Below are 19,940 nucleotides of genomic sequence, written 5' to 3'. Positions count from 1 at the left end.
GTATGTCAATGACATCGTGGTTACAGGAAGCGACAGTAGTGAGATAGCCCAGTTGAAGACCTTTCTAGGTACCAAGTTTGAAATTAAAGATCTGGATAAGCTTCGATATTTCTTTGGGATTAACGTTGCAAGATCAGATCAGGGTATCTTCCTCTCTCAATGGAAGTATACACTTGATCTTTTGACTGACACTGGGATGTTGGGGTGCAGACTGAAGGATACCCCTTTAGAGACAAATTTTCATCTCAAGTATAAGGATGGTGAACCTGTAGATAAAGGGGGATACCAAAGATTGGTTGGGAGGTTGATTTACCTGTCTCACACTAGGTCAGATATTGCATTTGTTGTTAGTATGATCTGCCAGTACATGCATGATCCTTACCCTGGTCATTTGGAAGTTGTTTATAGGATCTTGAGGTACCTGAAGTCTGCCCTTGGTCGAGGGGTTCTTTTTTTTTTTTTTGCTCATGACCATCTCCGCATTGAAGCTTATACTGATGTTGATTAGGTTGGCTGTCTTGACAATAGACGTTCCACCACTGGATATTGTAGTCTGGTTGGTGGAATCCTCGTCATTTGGCGCAGTAAGAAGCAGGCAGTGGTCACCCGTTCAAGTGCAGAAGCTAAGTTCAGGGCTATGGCCCATGGTATTTGTGAACTTCTCTAGCTTCAAGGCCTTCTACAGGAGCTATGTGTTCCTACTCAGCTCTCCATACAACTTTTTGTGACAGCAAATCAGCCATCAACATTGCACACAACCTAGTTCAACATGATAGGACGAAGCACATTGAGATTGATTGTTACTTTATCAAGGAGAAGCTTGAACAAGGGGTCATTTATGTTCCTTTTGTTACTTCAGCGTAGCAACTGGCAGATGTGTTTACTAAGGGGTTGTCTAGTAAAGTTTTTCATCCGATTATTTCCAAGTTGGGCATGATTGACATCTATGCAACAACTTGAGGAGGAGTGTTGTAATTTGGTATTCAATGGTATTTTTGTCTTTTTTTATTCCTTAAGTGTATTCTTGTACTTGTATCTATTCTAGAAAGTTCCCTGGTCTATTATAAATAAAATGGGTTGTGGACATAGTGTCACAAGCCGTTATTCTCTATTTCGTCAGAAGACACCTAAGAAGCCTCCTTTGAAGGTGGTTTGTTGTTTAACAATTCACATATGATATCATCATCATCATCTATAACATCTTTTAAAGTATTCAAAATTGAAGATGAAACATCCTCAATCAAGGGGGTTCTAAGGGGTTCATTCGAAGGTGCCAAAACAAGTTTCTTGCCCTTATAAATAAATGAGTATGTATTCTTTTTACCATCATGGATTCCCTCTCTTTCTTGCTGCTAAGGGTGACCAAGAATCAAATAGCATGCCTCATAGGAAGCACATCACACCACACTTCCTCAAAGTATCGAGAAGCAATAAAGAAAGAAGCCAAGCACTCTTTAGAAACGATTACCTCAACACCTTTTTTACCAATGTGATTTTGTATGGTGTAGGTTGTTCTTTCATCTCCCATTACAACTTTCGTGTCACCTCTTTCAAAAGAAATTTTCTATGGAAACTGGAGTTGATAATGAACCGAAAATTTTTGCCAGAAATAGTGCACGCCAAATGGAACACATTGTTGAAAGATCGAGTCGGATAACAATCTATAGCCAATGCTCTTCCATCCCCTACTAACCATCCTTGGCCTTATAGTTATATTAAAGACTTAATGTATATAAGTGATAGATCTCAAAACAGTACTTTTACTATGTCTAAAGATAACTTCTGTCTAGCTATAGGTCTCAATCTTGCCACTTTTGTGCAAGACAAACACTATGTTTTCTATCAACTTCCTTAATTAAATTTCCATTCTGTTCTCATCAAAAAAAAAAAAAATGGAACACATTGTGTAGCCAATGGTCTCCTCTCCTCCAAAGCTATGATACCAAATGATGTAAGCCTCAAGATAGGCTGCTGGACTCAAATCGGGAGAGATAGAAATAAGCTCTAATAACTTGACCTTGGATACACGATTTTTCAGAACTACGCAAGCTTGGGAAAATGGATATAACTCGAAATGAAATGATTCCAAAGCCAAATGAAAGAAGACTCATGGGGCTCCAACTTTGGTGAGGAAACTTTTCTCCAATTCTGACTATAGGTTGGTGAAAACTGCCTGTGAAGATAGGGCTTGTGTAAGGACGAATTTTGGAAATGAAAAAAACGACGAAGTAATTTTGGATTTCGTAAAAGGGATAAGTATGGGACTAAGACACCTCTCTTCTAGGATGTGTTGCAGCACCAAGAGTGTTGTTGCAACTCTTCTAGGATGCAAGTAACACAAGGAAAGCACCAACTTTTCTAGGTTCTAATAAGAAATCTTCAAGGTTCAAAGGAAGGCATCAAGAACTTTGTATTAACAAAACTCAATGCCTTATAAGCAACATAGCTAGGCCCTTTTATAGACAAATAAAGAAAACCCTAAAAATTACTGCAACATCTCAATCCTTGATCTTAATGATGTACCAATGGTTGAGATTAAAAGAGAAAGAAAACCCAAAGGATAATATAGGGGGATGTACTTGTCATAGATGATTCTAGCCTCTTTGTAGTCTTCAAGAAAGATGTTTGGGGAGAGTTATATGAAGGAGCTTGGACCAAGAGAATCTTTTAGAGACGGGCTGTCACATCATCAAACACTAAGGATATGACTCTTTTAAGTTATTTGTGCTAAATTTTTGGAGCTGGTCATGTATGGGGTTGGTTCTTTGTCTTGACTTGGGTACTACATGGACCTTGGAATGTACTTTTTGTGCTTGAAGGGGCTGATATTTGAAGAGCATGTGGTTGGCCCAATTGAGCAGAGAGATGGTCGGGGTTGGCCACATGTGTATGGGTGTCGCCTGCATCAAAACCACATTAAAATCTCCACCAATGCCCCAGGGGTCCTCACGAGAGGAGCAAGATGGTGGAGGTCTCTCCAAAGGGTGGATCTTTCAATAGGACAGCTGGAAGCATAGATGCCTGTGACGATGAAGGGATAATTACCATGGGCATCAAAAATCTTAATATGGAGAAATTGGGAGGAAGAAGACAAGAGGTGGACTTGGATAATGGAAGGGATTCCAAAGCATCCAAAGGCGACCATTGATGTGGTGTGAATAATTAGTGTACACGGACCAGGATGGAGCAATTAGAGAGGCAATATGGGAGGCAGTAGCTTCTTTAACCTGGGTTTCAATAAGGCAACAGAAAGCTGCACGAAGGAACTTAAAACGGGTCTTCACTTCCGCTTGCTTGACCGAGGAGTTGAGTCCTCCAGTGTTCCAGAGGGCATCCTCGATCATTTGCAAGGAAGTTGAGGGTGCAACAACGCCCTTGGAGGGCTAAGGGAGAGGCGACGGGGCAGGGGAGGGATGGATTTGTGTCGCTGGTTGTAAGAGTGCAAGATGGCGGGCGGAGGAGGAGATGACAAGTCAGGCGAAAGTTTATATTTACTTTGCAATTAGTATTCACTGCCACCTCTTGGTATCTGGGATCTTTTTTTATTTCTCGTTCTGCAACACATGTTATTGTCATAGGTAAGACCATACCTCTACTTTGCCACATCTTGACTAGTACATTAATTCTCCTTAACAATCCCATTCAAACTTATTTCCCATAGGAGATTGTAAGGTTAACATGGTGAGGGAAATTTGGCCTATTCAGTTGACTTTTTTTTTTTGGGGGGGGGGGGGGGAGATAGGTGAAATTGTACTTCAACATGCTACAAGAAATCTTAATAGGTTTTATACACATTTGACCGACTTTAACCGATTTATAACAGGTAAGTTTGAAAGCAGAAGACATCTTGAATTTTTGGCCAGAGGCTGAAGTTGGACGAATTTTACTGGAGTATGGGGAGGAAAGCAATTGGCAGCGTCTTCAGACTAAAATTGTTAATGCGCGTTTAGATGGAGGATTGCATTCCACTGGCGAACTAGTAGACCTAATTCAGAAAACCTTCCCTGTATCTGGAGGTAGATGCCATCCCCTTTCCCCATTGTGCTCTAGTTTTTGCCTCTGTAGTTTTCTGTTTTTTGAAGCTTTATTTGGATTTGTTTCTCCTGTATATTAGTTCCTTCTTATTCTTCTCCATTTGTTTCCCTCGGTGGGTGGGTTACTCATTTCTCTCCTGAATTTTGCCTATTGTGTCATGCCACCTGCAATGGTTGGCTGCTTATGTTCTCAATCAACCAATTGATAATATTCTATTCATTGAATGGTAACCCATTTTCAACCCAAAAAAAAAAAATTTGGTGACCCATTCACATGCATCTTGAATGAATTCCAGGGAGGAACGGCTGGATAAAGACAGCAACCAGGGTGTTCCAAGCTTTGAGGATTGCAGTTAACAATGAACTCCAAACATTAGAGGATGCCCTTTATGCCTGTTTTGACTGCCTTTCCTCCGGGGGTAGACTTGTTGTAATATCTTTCCATAGCTTGGAGGACAGGATTGTGAAAGAAACATTTCTTGACATCATTGACAATAAGGGTGAAGGGATAGATGGAAATACAAGGAAGGGAAAGGATGACAATGTTGGAGAAACATGGATTAAACAGAAAATAGAAGGCAGGAAAGGCACCATTCTTACAAAGAGACCAATAACACCTTCTGAAGAGGAAGAAAGGTTGAATCGTAGGTGTAGGAGTGCGAAGCTCAGAGTAGTTCAGAAGGTTTGAGGCCTGAATATTGCGTTTCAACCTCACTGGAAGGCACTTGATATGATTCATTTCCTCAGGTGGTTCTGTAGTTATCAGTCTACCACTCCCGAGTTTGAGGCATGATGGACCTTGGAATGGATGTGTGTTTGGCTGGGTAAGCTCCAACGTTGTTATTATTGTAGTATTGTGTTATTACCAAGATTATTATTTACTTTGTCTCCCTATTTCGCATAATCTAACATCCTCTTGATTCCTAAATTATTATGCACATATTTATATTTAAAAATATTTGCAGTTCTTCCATAAAGAGGACGGAGCTATGGGTGTCTATGCCGCTTACTGGAGCTCCATTGAATGTGATATTGTACCTTGTTTATGGCTGATTGTAGCGGCAACAAAATCAGACCACGTAAGGTGAAAAATGTCAGTTCTAGGGCCATGCAGTGTCAGTCATGGACAAAAGGATGATCTAATGATAGTTTCTTGCTGTGTACGTGGACCTGGGAATTTGAGCCCACTGGTTTCCCCATATGTAACATTTTTACTTGTGTGTAATGTTATTGCTAATTTATGGAAATGAATTCTTCATTTTTTAAATGCATTTTTTTAGGGCCTGGGAATTTTCTTTTAGAATTAATGGACAACTTTGGAAAAACCCATTTATTAGAAAATGGATTTTATTTATTTTGGTGAGTGAAAGGGATTTTTTTATTTACACCCCTTAAGGTGTCTTTTTTTTTATGTTACAAAGTGAGTAGGGGTAAGGGGAGTGGGAGATACTACATGAGCAGGGGTCCCCAAACTAACTCGGGGACAAGGCTCTATTGACTTGTCCACCATCACAAGGTGTCAAATAATTTGTAACTATTTTTTTGCCCACTAGGTATAATATACATCTTCATTCAATGAGGATAAATTTTGTTATTTCATATATATATTCGAAAAACATGCAAGACAACGATAATGTAATGAAGTACATTTTTTTAATTTCTTCAAAAAAAAGAACACAAAAACAAATTATTTTAGAAATCCATTTTTATCCAGATTTAAAACTTTTGGAAATAAGACAAAGGGCAATCAAAAGAATGTTTTTTTTATGAAAAAGAAGAAAATAAATATTAACCAAGAACAAAGATAATATCGTTTATTGTACTAGAAGTTGAGAGACCTATCTTGATCCTACATCCCTTTTAAGCTAGCAACTTAAACAAATGACAAACCAGATTAGCCCCATCATTACAAAACATAACAGTTTGAGTATAAAATTCAGATTGAAAAAAGATAATGCGCCTTGATCAGTTGCTGCAATTAATGAGAAACATTGCAAACTTGAGTTACTATAATTTTTTTTGGGTGAATAATGTAACAATCGAAAGAATGCTACAAAAGATATTTTTTGGTGAATAATGTAACAATCAAAAGAATGTTATAAAAGGTTTTTTTGGTGAATAATGTTATAAGTTTTAAATACACCTACAAAGTTTACAAGTATTTATGGGGTGTATATGTATGGAACAACATACGCAACAATAGATACCATTATTCAATGGTCAAGATTTAGAGGATCTCATCTGACAAACGTAGCAGCGTTGGATGAAGAGAAACACTTGCCTTCAGTTCTAGAATTCTATGGCGGAAACGAGTCACAAGAAACCGGAGGTAGCAATGTCATCCAGAGAATATGTAAATGGCTGCCGCAAATGGAGATGAATGAATGGCCTTGGCCATTGATCGTACTATTTTCAATCTTGAGGACACTCTTATGGCCTATGAATGTGGACCCATCCATACGAATTTCTATCCACAATATTATAGGAGCTGTATCATTTACTTTTGGTTATTATGACATTTCATGCAAAGGAGAAAGAACGCTACCTGGTCCGTGCAGCGCGTTGCCCCTATACTTAGACACAGGAGCGAGTGAAATGACTGTCGCACCCCCATGAAAAGATGAAAAGGTGAAATTTCTTAGGGGTGCAATGGTCATTTTGACCGCCACTATGTCTAGGCGCATGAGCAGTGTAGCACACGCACCAAGATAGCATTCTCTTTCCCTTTATGTAATTATTTTAATGATGTTACTATGTAAAATGTGACGAAAGCATTGGCTAATTTACAAGGACATTTTACATCATTTTTTTACCTTATTTCTCGTTAAAGTTATCAAATAAAATTTTCCAAGTTTTTACATCACAACATGGAAACAAACGGAGCCTAGATTTTAGTTTTTTTTTCATATAATAATAAACTTTAGGGTTTTTTACAAATGCCCCCCTGAATAAGCCCATTTGTCTAAATACCCCCTTACAACTTTTCTAATTATAAACTCTCCCCATCTTTCAAAACATTGTAGCAATTTGATCCCTACCGTTAGTCTGAGGCATCAGAGGTTAATTTTAGGAGATTTAATAACCAAAATGCCCTTCTCATAAAAATCAATCAAAATTAAATAGTAAAATGACCAAATTGCCCTCATCTTCCCCAAATAGTTTAGGGTTTGAAATAAGAATCCAAAAAAACCATCTTCCCCAATTCCTTTGCAAATGGTCGTAAATGGGTTGGATTGAGAAAACAAATCAGTGGAGGATTCCAATAACATTTCATGGCTACTAGATTTCTTCTCCTGTTTTGAAACCCTTTCTCTTGAAGATTAATGAAAGAAGGTAGAGAGTTTACAATCACTATCAACATTTTGTATGTCAGGTTAACAACACAGCATACCCCCAATAACATCCTAAAATACCCTTAAAATCCTTCTCTGTCTCTTCCTCCTCTAACAAAGCAACACCTTGGCAACCACTCCCTCCCCCTCCCCGCACCACCACCACCAATCACCCCTCTCTTTACCTTCAAAAGAGAGAAGCAAAGGAAAGAAAAGAAATGCAGAAAGCGAGGAAGAGGCATGGAAAAACAAACGCGTGGGTGAAAGAAAGAGATGTTGAAGCAAAGCGTCTCTAGTTCAATGAGGCATTCAGATGTTAAACTATATGACCCAGAAAAAGCTGGTGGATGAGTCCAAAATTCTCTTATTCAGAATCCATCTTGGACAGCATAGACAGAGTCAGCGAGAAGTACAAAAAAGAATATGTTAAATGAGAACGGAATAGCATGTTGTAGCAGGTCCAACACTTTCAAGTCAGTGATTTTTGGTTTTTTTTTCAATCTAGAATTCTTCTCTTTACGAAGAGTTGTCTTGTCGATTGGAATCGATTAATTGCATTAACAATATAAGTGAAATGTCTCATCGATTGGAATCGATTAATTGCATTAACAATATAAGTGAAAAGGAACAACAATTAAAACCCTCTTTCTCCCCTTAGTAATTACTTGACCACTATAGGAATCAATCTACTAAATCAACATCAGATATTAATAGATCGGGCACCCCAACGAACAGATCTGAAAATGAAAATGTATAAGTTTGGATCGTGAGATCCTAAAACTTGTTTTATTTTCTTTCTCGTTAGGATTAATCGGTCGAAAAAGAAAAACTCATTAAAGATCTTTCTATCTTCCTTCTTTCCCGTGTGTAAGAATTGAAATCAAAGGAGAAAAGGTAAAGTGAGTGTTAGGATCTCCCCCTTACTCCTTTCACGCACAGAGAAAGCACAAGAGAGAAAGTCCAAAGACTCCCCAGGGGTCAGCGTACTGAGAGGCTATCGAAAGTTTTATTCATCAAACGCATATAATTGAAAATAGGTGGTGGTATGGGACAGGTTTCCAGGGAGGAGGACGAGGCGGGGTTGCAGGGGAGGGGAAGAGAGCGGTTGGAGGGGGGGGGGGGGGGGGGGGGAGGGGGGAGGGAAAGGGGGGGGGGGGGGGGGGGGGGAAGGGGGTTGGGAGGGGGGGGAAATTTTTGGAGGAAAGGGGGGGGGGGGGGGGGGGGGAGTGAGGAATTTGGGGGTTTTTGGAATATTGGGATATTTTTGTTTTTTGTTTTGAGGTTTTTTGGGTGGGGGGGGGGGGGAAAAGGATAAAAAAATTGGGATTTTTTTTTTATTAGAGGTTGGGGAGGGGGGGGGGGGGTGGGGGGGGGGGGGGGAGAGAAGTTATTTTTTTTTTTATTTTTTTTTTTAAAATAATTTTTTTTTTTTTTTTTTTTTTTTTTTTTTTTTTTTTTTTTTTTGGGGGGGGGGGGAGGGGGGGGTTTTGTGTTAGGGGGGGTGGTGGGGTTTGATTGTTGGAGTAGGGGGGGGGGGGGGGGGAGTTGCCTAGGTATTCCTTCGCCCGAGGAAGAAAAACGAGGAGAGAGAAAACGATGTTAGGGGTATTTTAGGTTCTTCCTTTAGCTTTTTTTACTGAAATGGGGATTTTGTAAATTTTTTTAAACTTGTAATTTGTGATTGTAAAATATAATTTAAACCTACCAAATTTGTAAATCTTTTTGTTAGTTAGTAGATCTAAGCAATTTTCCCATAACTAAACAGGAAAAGAAATCTAGTAGCCATGAAATGTTATTGGAATCCTCCACTGATTTGTTTTCTCAATCCAACCCATTTACGATTTGCAAATTTTCGATTTTCATTCCAAACCCTAATCTATTTGGGGAAGATGAGAGCAATTTGATCATTTTACTGTTTAATTTTGGTTTGTTTTTATGATAAAGATATTTTGATCATTAAATCCCCTAAAACTAACCTCTAACGTCCCAGACTAATGGCAGGCACCAAATTGCTCCACTGTTTGGACAGTAAAGGGGAGTTTACAATTAAAAAAGTTGTAAGGAAATTTGGACATATGGACATTTTTAGGAGGGCATTTGTTAAAAACCCTAAAATTTATTGACGAAGAACAAAGCTCCAAAAGAGTCAACTGGTGTCAGCATTCACCACCGGGGAAATAGACTGGGGAGGGGTAGAATGTTCATGATTTTAGTTGAAAGGAATTTATGAATGTCTTGGTTGAAAAGGGTACAAGGGGAAAAAATTGTACTTTTGGAAACCAATACAATGGAAATGTACATTACTCGATGCATTTTCTACTGATGTATTAACGAGGACAGATTGTTTTACAGGCTACAGCTGAACATGAATATGGTGCTACTCTTTGGAAGTACTTATTCATTCTTCACCTTTAAATAAAACGAAATTCTACAAAACAGGACAGCACAACAAATGCAGGGGCTGCCCTTTCTCAACCCCCCCCCCCCCCCAAATATAGGGAAAATGAAGACCGGCCTCACAAATCTCCTTTAAAAGAAAGATTCCCCCCCCCCCCTCCCCCAAATTCTTTTTTCTTTATATTTTGGACAAATTAGTACATCTATTGTACACCAGGCCACCAAAGGATGGCACAGAAATACAGAGGATAAATCAAAGAATAACCTCAGGGCCGAAGATCGATCAATGTTCTACTCCAACTGGCATATTGGAAGGACATGGTTAGCAGTGGTTGAAGAGGGCAACTCTGTCTTTTATACTGCACTGACTATACCGCAGAGTGTTGATGACCACGAATACCCTCATGCAAGTGATAAACCAAAGATTGCACCTTTTTGTTCACACCCTAAACCCCCCCCCCCCCCCCAACCCAAAAAAAAGAAAATAAACCACCCAACCTTCCTCTCCCCAAGAAAAGCTCCTAGAATATCTGCTCACTCTCTTTTCACTTGAGCATCTAGTTGTTCAACTGCTTGCTTCAAAACAGTTCTTGGAGTTGCTCATGTGACCATCCTAATGAATGTGATCATCGTCATTTCTCTCGAGGAGGATCTCCCAGAAGTCCATCAATATGTACAAGTTCATCATCCTGTACTCCCTTTAACCTCCGCTGCTCGTTGTCTCATCATCTCCATCACTGCAGCCCTCCGCCGAGAATCAGATTGTTGCTGCAGCCTCCTTAAATGTTCTTTCAAGTCCCTGGACAATTACAACATACAAAAACAATGCTTATGTTATATACAATAAAAGGATATGGTCAAATTTTAGAGATGGGAGAAATTATTACTATACACACTTGCAACGTGGTACATGGCATTCAGATTCTTTGCAAGCCCGGGCATGAAGTTGGAGGAGATACCACATTTTCTTACAGAGGAGACAACCTCCAGAAGCACGAGTTTTGCATTGAATACCATGGCGGAAAAGCCCCTTAACCTTGCGGCAATTCGGGTATTGGCAGTGTGGAGAGCGGCATTGAGAAGCATGCACCAGGAGATCGAGCATTTTCCTAAGCTGCAACAGCATATAATCACATAATGTGAGACCTTGTAGGGAAAAACCTAATATTTCCTTGATTATCCTACCTTTAACCATAGGGATATTAAGTAGAGCTTGGGAATCTAATACAAATAGGACTTTCCCCCCATAATATATCACCATCACTCATCATCTATAATGAATGGCATAAACAACGGCAGGAATTGCCATATAGTCTACCAAGTGTACACAAATATGATCCTATCAGCCATACCAGAGTACCAGCCATAATTATCCATCCCCTACATTGATTTAATAAAATAATGTAAAAGATCCCCTACCTTGATTTAATAAAATAATGTAAAAGACTAACCCCTCCCTAGGAAATCTGGATAAATTAGCTAATTGACAAAATCATGTAGCAGACCCTACTTAGCTGAGATTCTCCTGACTTGCTGGGCTGTGCCTCTTTCCTGTTACTTTTATCTTTTACTTTTCTTTTGTTTTTACATCATTCATCTGTCATTTCCCAATTTCACTTCTCATCTCATTTCCCTTCCCTCTTTTTCTATCTCTTCATTCCCTTATTTTGTCTAATCCTCAGTTTTACCTACTTTCTTTGTTTGAATCCATGTAGCCGACCCCATTAAGTTGGGATAAGGCTGAGCTTGTTGTTGTTGTTGACAAACTGGAAGAGGATATTCCTAATCAACCATAAATAACTGGGACACCAAGCAAACCCCAAAATGAGAACAAAATGGAGGGAAGGGGCAGAATCAGGTGTCATTGAGAAATTATGATATTAACAATGTGGAAGAGAGTTGATAGGTAGCAAGAGGGCCCCCCCCCCCCCAAAAAAAAATAAATAAATAAATAAACAGGGGGAAAATATATGAATGTTAATAAACAGATCAAAAAGTACAGTAGATCTGCATAAAAAAAAGGGAGTCTTGGACAATTGAACAATACAAGAAATGTCATAGAGCATTGGTGTCAAAATTTTCAGTGGGACCCACTGGGGCTACTGCAAGGTTCTCAACTCAAAAACCAGGAGGCAAAGAAAAGGCATAACGACCTGCCAAGGGATCTATGATGCTAATGAAATATAAGGTAAAAACTGAATGCAGCATTCACTGCCGGAATTTAACCACAACAGGCAGTTGAAACATAAGCATGCATGGGAGGACATAACCTGTCAGCATATCCAGAACCAATATCAGCTAGTACAAGTAAACACACCTGAATAACTCGTTTCTGCCGAGCTTCTGTATTCTGTGCATCACGATCAGCCGTAGAGGGATGATTTGTCAACTTATGAGGATGGTCAACACAACCATCCTTTTGGTAACATGCGTTGCATACATCATAATCAGGGCAGATTTCGCAACGCCATCCCTGACCAGCTTCAACGTCATGATAGCAGATATTGCATGTTGTCACAAAAGCAGGTGCGGTTGGATTATGAAGATGATACAGGACCATCATTGAAGAGTGTTTAGCTCGGCGTAGGGTATCATACTGATAATGGTTTCCTTGACAAAGACTCAGAAACGCCTGCCTAGTGTCAAAGAATTCACTCTCAAGAATCTCATCTTTATCCTTAGTGTCTGCAGGTACATCAGTCACTTCCACCTGCACAAAGTCCATACTTAAAGCTCATCATATCAACTCAAACTTCAACATAGCAATAAAAGAGCATCCAATGTGAATACAATATGCTGCCAATTAAATCAATTCAATTCAAATGACAATATATCAGGAACCCATGTAGACCATATGCTTGGTGCTACAACATGAATAATTTCCCAAATTAGATATCTTGATTTCCAATATTAGAGATCTTGTACGCATACAAAATCTCGAATGAGCTTCTTCAAATTTTCTGGTTTTTTTTTTTTTTGTTGAAGTATATCGAGCACATAGAGAAGGATAATCTCGATCAGAATATTCCATTATTCTGATTGAGATTCCCTCCTCCTATGTGTCTTCTCTATCTGTAGAGTTTAGTTAGGATTATCTAGTCCTAGTTTCTGTTTATGTTAGTTCTTATTGTAACTAGGAGTAGTTTCTATTTTTCATATTGTAGCAAGGATTCCTAACTTAATTAGGAATCCCCTCTTTTGGTTGTAATCTAAACTATATAAATAAAGACTTGGTGAGGGAGACTGTTAAGTTCGATCCCTCTTGACAGCTCTCCTTCTCCCACTTCTTCTCTTCTCTTCTTCTCTTGGTTCTGGTTCTCTCTTGCTTAATTCTGTTATATTTTTCAATGGAAGTTCAAATTATTTTAACTGATGATGCAGGTTGGATGTAAAATTTTGTAAAGTGAATTAAAATTAGAAAAGCATGTTTGCAATCGATTGGGAAACAGCCTCTCCGTGAAGTTGGGGTAAGGCTATGTGCATTATGACCCTCTTCGTGCACTGGGTATGCCCTTTTTATGTTTGCAATCGATGAAAACAATGATTAGGTACCTTAGAAATTTAAAATAAATGGTAACTGAACTTTTCAAAAAAATTCAAATAGATTCCTTAACCCTTTGTGATAATTTCTATTAAAATCGAAGTAATTTGGTTTTTGAGTTACACGATTATTGTTAATGACTATCAATGTATCCATTTTGTTTTGGTTTTAATCTCACATTATTTCACATCATACACCCAACCAGACAGAGCGCAAGTAACATTATAGAGCAAAGTTAATATGAAAGTGAAGTGGAAGCCTAGTGCAAATGAAGTAGAAGCCTAGAAATAATCATTTGAAAATAAAAAATGTAGGATCAGAAAACTCACAGGGAGGAGCACATGTTTTTCCCGACTATTGATTGGATGTCTATCCCTCTCTTCAATTTTCTGTTCAGCTTCATAACACCTATAATGGAGGGGAGGGGAAGTCAAATGGAAAGCATGTATGAATTGCATTATCATTAGTCCTACACAACTCTTCAGGAAGTCCTATTGCATGACAGGGATTCAGAAAGAAATCAACAAAAATAACTGAACAAAATATATCACTAATGAAGAGAACAAAATTGCAATATCAGTACAAGTGACCACATAAAGGTTCAACATGGATTCAGAAGGAATGCAATTAAAGCTTGCTTGTTGCTGGACACTTCATGTACCCATGGAAAAGCAAAAGGGTAGGTCAAGGCACCGAGTGTCATCCCAGCATAGTCGGCGCCTAGGCATCCAGGCGGATCTCTAGGGGCCTAGGTGACTGCTGCCATAGTGCAGGGCGCCTTGCACTGGCTTTAATTGGTATTAGACAAAGGTTCTAGCACTTATTTATGCCAAATATCATTTAAATATTTTTATATTTGTATTTCATTTACTTAAGATATTATTCATAAATAAGCAAATACCCTCCTATTTGAATCCAATAAAAATAGTTAAAAATCAAATTCCAAAAGGATAAAAAGTCAAACCCCCCAGTTCAAGAACAAAAACTGGATTTTTGGCAGTAGGTGAAATTTTCAACTTTCCAATGCTGAATTTTTTCTCAAATCTGAAAATTCCACAAATTTCAATATGGTAAAACATTGCTAAAAACCCAAAGTGTGATAAAATGTTTATTTGTATTGATATTTAAAAATATTCTTTCATTCAGAGCGATTTTGACAGCATTCACGCACACCAAATAAGGTTTGATCGGAACATAACTCCGCCAATACAAATCAGATTTAAGCAATCTTGGATTTGTTGGAAAGCTGGTTTTGTATTTTATGGTTTTACCTAATACAAAAAGTCTAATGTAAAAATAAAATCATTTGATCAGTCAAACTTCTTAGAGAATAAGATCATTTCTGTAAATCGAGAGCAATTTAATTACTTATTGATAAGATCATATTTTCTAAGAACAGTATAAATCCAATGTATGTATTAATTGTTTCAAACTTCCAATAGCTTGCTTCTTCAATTCTGTTGTCTTCTAGTTCTATGTTGAATTGTTGATTTTTTATGACTTTATGTGGCTTAATATTGATTTTTTTTTTTTTTTTTTTTTACTTAATGTGACTTATTGATTTTTGATGAATTGATGTTGCTTAATATTAATTTTTTATGACTTGATGTGGCTTAATGTTGAATTTTGATGATATAAGGTTCATATTGTAGCATATTAAATAATGTTTGAAAAAAGGGAAAATAAAAAATAACACGCGGGCGCCTTGTCGCCTAAGCGCTTAGGCACCCCTCCACCACCTTAGGTCGCCTTGCCGCCTTGACAACTATGCATCCCAGAATGAAGTAGAGTGACAAACTGACAATCCCCAATAAATAGTTCTCCATAAGCCTAGTAGGCATCTTACTAGCAGATTGAAAATATATAGAAAATGCGAGAAACTTCCTAAAAAACTGCAAAGAAAAACAGGAAAATGATTAGATAGGGAAGAGGAGAATGCTTACTTGTCACAAAGCTGAAAATTTTTACATTGATTACAAATCCAACGATTTCGAGACACCATAAGAATACAACAGTGAGCGCAGGCATGCTGCAAGTGAACCATGATAAAATCTTCCTTCATTGGAGAGATAGTTTCACCAAGCTGCAGATGCAAATGTTAAGCAATCAAAAATTATAAAGAATTAAAGTTAGAAAACAAAATGGTATTTGAAAATGTCAAACTAAAAATGAACAGCTAGCAAAGCAAAATTTATATTACCCCTACCAAGTCCAAAGTAAAACTTTTAAACCACACGTCACAACTAGGTATTTTGACTTTCTAAATAACTCATAGGACAAACTTAAATGCAAATAAAAAAATTGACGGTGACATCAGAAAATGACAAATCTGAGAACATGAGGGACAAAAGATTACTTTCTGCATTAGTAAAATGTCTTTTGAGGCATTGCCAGAAAGATCAGTTTGCCCAGCAGCTTTCAAGGCCCTTTTTGTAATAGTCTTTTTGGTTTTCCCTTTCTTTTGTTGTTTTCTACCATCTTCTTCCTGACGGAGCTGATTAATCATATCCTCCGCAGCACCTGGCCAGTAGTCACCATCAAAATATGGCAGTCTAGCCGCAGTTACCTTAGCCTTACATTCACCAGTAGACACAAAGAAATGATCATATAAATTAGTCAGATCAACCACTATATTTTCCTTGGCCGCTTTTCTTAACATCGCTAAATACCTGAGGAAAGAATTCTGTGCATTAGTTGATGAAAAAAAAGTTCAGCAAAACAAATAACAACAAAATGGTTTGCAAAATCTAATTCATTAGGTTAATAGGCTCACCATTCCCTGAGCTTATCGGATTTTGGTGTCTTCTGAATTTCAGGATGACAGTATAAAATATAATCTTCACCCTTCAATGGTGGGCAAGCCCATATATAGCAGCTTGTGAAACCCCGTTTCTTGCAATATTCAAGGTATCCTATCTGAAATGGAGGAAGTACAACAGAATCATCATAACCCGTCCTACAAACTCTGAAAGGGATAACCATCAAAGGAACCCAAACAGATCAAATATTTTGCAAGAATTTTATAACTAGAAACGAAGTAGGGAGGTATAAAACATACAAGAATTTCATGGTAGACAAATGTACGAAGAGCCTCTCCTGTAACTGTTTTAACTTCAGGTCTGAAATATTTGACAGAATCCAGATACGACAGATACACTCGCCGCTGATTTGGGAGCTGGCATTCCGAACCAAATTCTTGAACATACATGCCAAAGAGGCAAACTTCTACACCTTCAATCTTCTGGAATAACAGAATTACCTGGAAGAAGCATTTGCGAGATATTATATTTGAGTCTTCAGAAAGTGGAAAAATGCTAGTTAGAACCAAAAAAATGATGGAGATGGATTATGGATTATGGATTATGGATAAATAAAGGGACAGTACTTTCAGTTGGCATCACATGCCATTGATTATAAGATAATAAATAAATTCCCATAAAAATTTTCAACAGCAGCTCCTTCATACCTTTGATTTATATGGATATTCTGAGGGGTAATTCTCTTCTTGAAAAATCTCCAAAAAACGTTGTTTCACTTCCAGCTTTTTGTCAACAGATGATACGACTCTAACAACCAGTGCTTCTGCTCCTGGAACCTGGAATATCAACTAATAGTTAGCTTATATGCATGGATAAAGAAGGGAACTTCGAAACTCATTCTTCTGGTAGCAAATATAGGAACCCTTCAAATGAAGAGTGCATAATATAATAAACAGTTCTCAAAGAAACAGAAATGAACCAGCAACAGAAGTGAATAAAAATGAATAAGCAACAGAAATGGAATAGAAACAAACAAGCAACAGAAGCGCGATCTAAGATTACGCCGGTTAAAAATAAAACATAAAAAGAATAAAGCATTGTCAGATAAGAATTTCATCCATATAAAGGACCATAAACTACTAGGATTGGTAACAGAAACTAAAAGAGATGAAAGGGATGGAAGGGGATGATGGAATTAATGTCTAAAATAACATCTTAAGATTATACTGCAGCCTGCAATGCATAAAAAAAGAATATGAAGAAACCCATTCTACTACCTTTAGCCACTTCTAGAAATAAAATGCCTCGAAACATAAACATACACCATAAGCCACTTCTAAAAATAAAAAACCTGAAACACACATACGCCATGGACAAATATCTTAGAAAATCAACAATCTGGTCATATTAAAGTACATAAAAGTACTCAAAGATACATACACATTATAGTTTCTGAAAATGTATAAATGGCTCGGTATTCCATAAAAAAGGACAATTTATGTGATTACAGGTTTCCAAATCAGATAAAGATACCTCGTCGTAACTCTTCCCCAGAAGCCTGGCCCTGTCCTGTCGCTCCTGCTTCAGTCGCTTAAAAAGTCGATGCTCTATTTGGTCGCTAAGGATTGTTCTGGGCAAATCCTTTGCACCAAGAACAGCACTCTGTGGTAAGGGCATACGCTCTCCCCTTTCAATCTCTGCTATGTAGCAATTAGGACAAGTGTATTCAGCTTGCCCCCCATCATTTCTTCGACCATTGAAAAGAGCACATATTTGATGTTGCCAAGCCTCGCATTTATCACATTGAACCCACTGAAACAAACACCAAAGGAAACAAATAAGAGCAATTTTTTGCACCATCAGTACGTCACAGTGCAAGTAAATAACAACCCCCCAACAAAGAAGGAAAAGAAAATAAAGAAAAGAGAAGAAAGGAAGAACAATAGTGTGAGACTTACCCACTCTTCAGTTTCTTCATCATTTCTCTTCTTCTCCAGCCTTGCCTTTGGAATTGGAGTTCCATCAACTTCAATTATCTCTCCACGAGACTCATTGTAGCAAGGAATACAAAAGTAGTGCCGTGTGTCACCAGTTCCCATAGTATAATACATGGCATTCCGCTTGATGCGTGCACCGCAAGGTGTGCAATATATAGGAGGAGGTTCAAATGTAAGTTTTTCCACTGCACACAGCTGACAAGAATTCTCGCTCATTGAATGTTCCATTGCTTGGTTTCTTTCAGCCTTTGATTTACTCTGTAAAGAAGATAAAATTAAAATCATCCGAATGGGGTAAAGACTATTGCAGAAGAGAAATTAGCCAAGCAATTTCCACAATAATGTGGCATCAACATGCTGTCTACATTTTAATCGTAGTCATGAGTCATGACCCCCTAACAATCTTCCATATTGGTTATGGGGTGAAATAACTGGTGCAGTACAAACAATAGTCACATTGTCCATGTAATACAACGAAATAATGGATATCAACATTTATCACGGTAACAACAGAATTAAGAGAACTCACTCAATCTTTACCCATATTTGTGAAAAAAAAAAAAGAAATGGAGCAACAAAGAGTAGACAAATTGATGTAGGGCAGCAAGGATAGTCTCTACAGCTAGAAGGCCCAAACAGTAGAGAAGAAATAAAGAGAGAAAAATGAATAAAATAAGATAAAGGGCTTTGTGCAAGCTACAACTAGCATTTTTCACACCAACCACAAGAGTGATAAAGTAGAGCAACAACTTAACTGCAAATTAAATAAGAATAACAGTCCAACTACTAAGCCTGGATAGCACCATTGCCTTTGTAGGTCACAATGCTTTGAAAAATAGAAACAATCAAAGTACACACCTCCGAAACTCTTAAGCCAATTAAAACCAAACTATAAGACTACCTTCTAATTCTCTAAACTACTTCCTAACTTCGTGAAGCATGACTTAATTTACTACTACACTCCAATTACAAATTTAGCAACCCCCTTACATTATTATCATGACATCAAGGCAAGCCACGGCTGTTGCTAGGTGCCTTGGTGCCTAAGCATCAGGCCAAGGCACCCAAGACAAGCGTCATATATTTAGCAACCCCCTTACATAATTATCATGACATCAAGGCAAGCGGCGGCTGTTGCTAGGTGCCTTGGTACCTAAGCATCAGGCCAAGGCACCCAAGACAAGCGTCATATTTGACGGAAATATATCTCAATCCATGTGTTAATCCTAGTTCCGGCTTCCGAGTATGTGGCCTTATTCTTTTCCTTCTTTCCTTTTCTTCTGCCTCTTCATCTAGCCTCTCCCTTACTTTCCCTTTCCCCACTTTTGGACTGAAGATGTCTAGGCATCTTGGTACAAGTATGCTTCCTTGAGTGCTCACAGAGCAAAGACAATAGAAAATAAACTTGAACTTCCCATTGACATATTTTTCAAATATAGATTCCCGCCATAGCATGATACCCTTCGTTCATAATGGACATTACTTTCCCAAAAAAAAACTCCGATTTGAAAGTTCCTGGTCTCATGGGAAAGTTAACAAGATTTCAAGAAGCACCTAAATCGTGCCAATAGGACAGGTTTTTGGCCTTCCAAACTCTGACCAAAGGGAGGTGATGAGAAAAAACCTAAATAATGACTCAACATCCATTGAAGCTTGAGATGCTTCCACATCACAAATCTTTACCTCAGACTCTAATCATTAGTCTTGGAAGTTACCTCCATGTCTCTTAGGACTCTGGCAGACCTGCATTTGGAAATTGGAACCAAATGGAGGTAAATCAAAATCATGGTCATAGCACTCTCGTAGTGTTGCAAGCAACCCTTAGCTTCTAGTTCATAGGGTTATCGGCGAGCAACCCTTATTAGTACAGAGATCATGCC

General features: G+C 38.2%; 2 protein-coding genes across 3 annotated transcripts in view; one reads left to right on the top strand and one right to left on the bottom strand.

Annotated features, from left to right (window-relative positions):
• LOC122663360 (ribosomal RNA small subunit methyltransferase H) overlaps positions 1 to 4,990 on the top strand; it is a 71,756-nt gene extending 66,766 nt beyond the window's left edge. The window contains exons 4-5 of the mRNA XM_043859037.1: positions 3,824 to 4,016; positions 4,331 to 4,990. Of these exons, the coding sequence (XP_043714972.1) occupies positions 3,824 to 4,016; positions 4,331 to 4,722 (585 nt within the window). The 3' untranslated portion in view covers positions 4,723 to 4,990. The remainder of the gene's footprint in view (positions 1 to 3,823; positions 4,017 to 4,330) is intronic.
• Positions 4,991 to 9,746: 4,756 nt separating this feature from the next.
• LOC122661261 (histone acetyltransferase HAC1-like) overlaps positions 9,747 to 19,940 on the bottom strand; it is a 31,633-nt gene continuing 21,439 nt past the window's right edge. For both annotated transcript variants that reach the window (XM_043856606.1, XM_043856607.1), the window contains 12 exons: positions 18,022 to 18,318; positions 17,597 to 17,875; positions 16,771 to 16,899; positions 16,363 to 16,563; positions 16,078 to 16,220; positions 15,661 to 15,973; positions 15,248 to 15,387; positions 13,634 to 13,712; positions 12,081 to 12,473; positions 10,660 to 10,877; positions 10,254 to 10,562; positions 9,747 to 10,209 (listed from right to left, as the gene is read on the bottom strand). In XM_043856606.1, coding sequence (XP_043712541.1) covers positions 10,448 to 10,562; positions 10,660 to 10,877; positions 12,081 to 12,473; positions 13,634 to 13,712; positions 15,248 to 15,387; positions 15,661 to 15,973; positions 16,078 to 16,220; positions 16,363 to 16,563; positions 16,771 to 16,899; positions 17,597 to 17,875; positions 18,022 to 18,318 — 2,307 coding nt within the window. In that variant the 3' untranslated portion in view covers positions 9,747 to 10,209; positions 10,254 to 10,447. The remainder of the gene's footprint in view (positions 10,210 to 10,253; positions 10,563 to 10,659; positions 10,878 to 12,080; positions 12,474 to 13,633; positions 13,713 to 15,247; positions 15,388 to 15,660; positions 15,974 to 16,077; positions 16,221 to 16,362; positions 16,564 to 16,770; positions 16,900 to 17,596; positions 17,876 to 18,021; positions 18,319 to 19,940) is intronic.

This window comes from Telopea speciosissima, chromosome 5, assembly GCF_018873765.1.
Source record: "Telopea speciosissima isolate NSW1024214 ecotype Mountain lineage chromosome 5, Tspe_v1, whole genome shotgun sequence".
NCBI lineage: Eukaryota > Viridiplantae > Streptophyta > Magnoliopsida > Proteales > Proteaceae > Telopea > Telopea speciosissima.
This window is presented reverse-complemented; position numbering and strand designations above follow the sequence as displayed.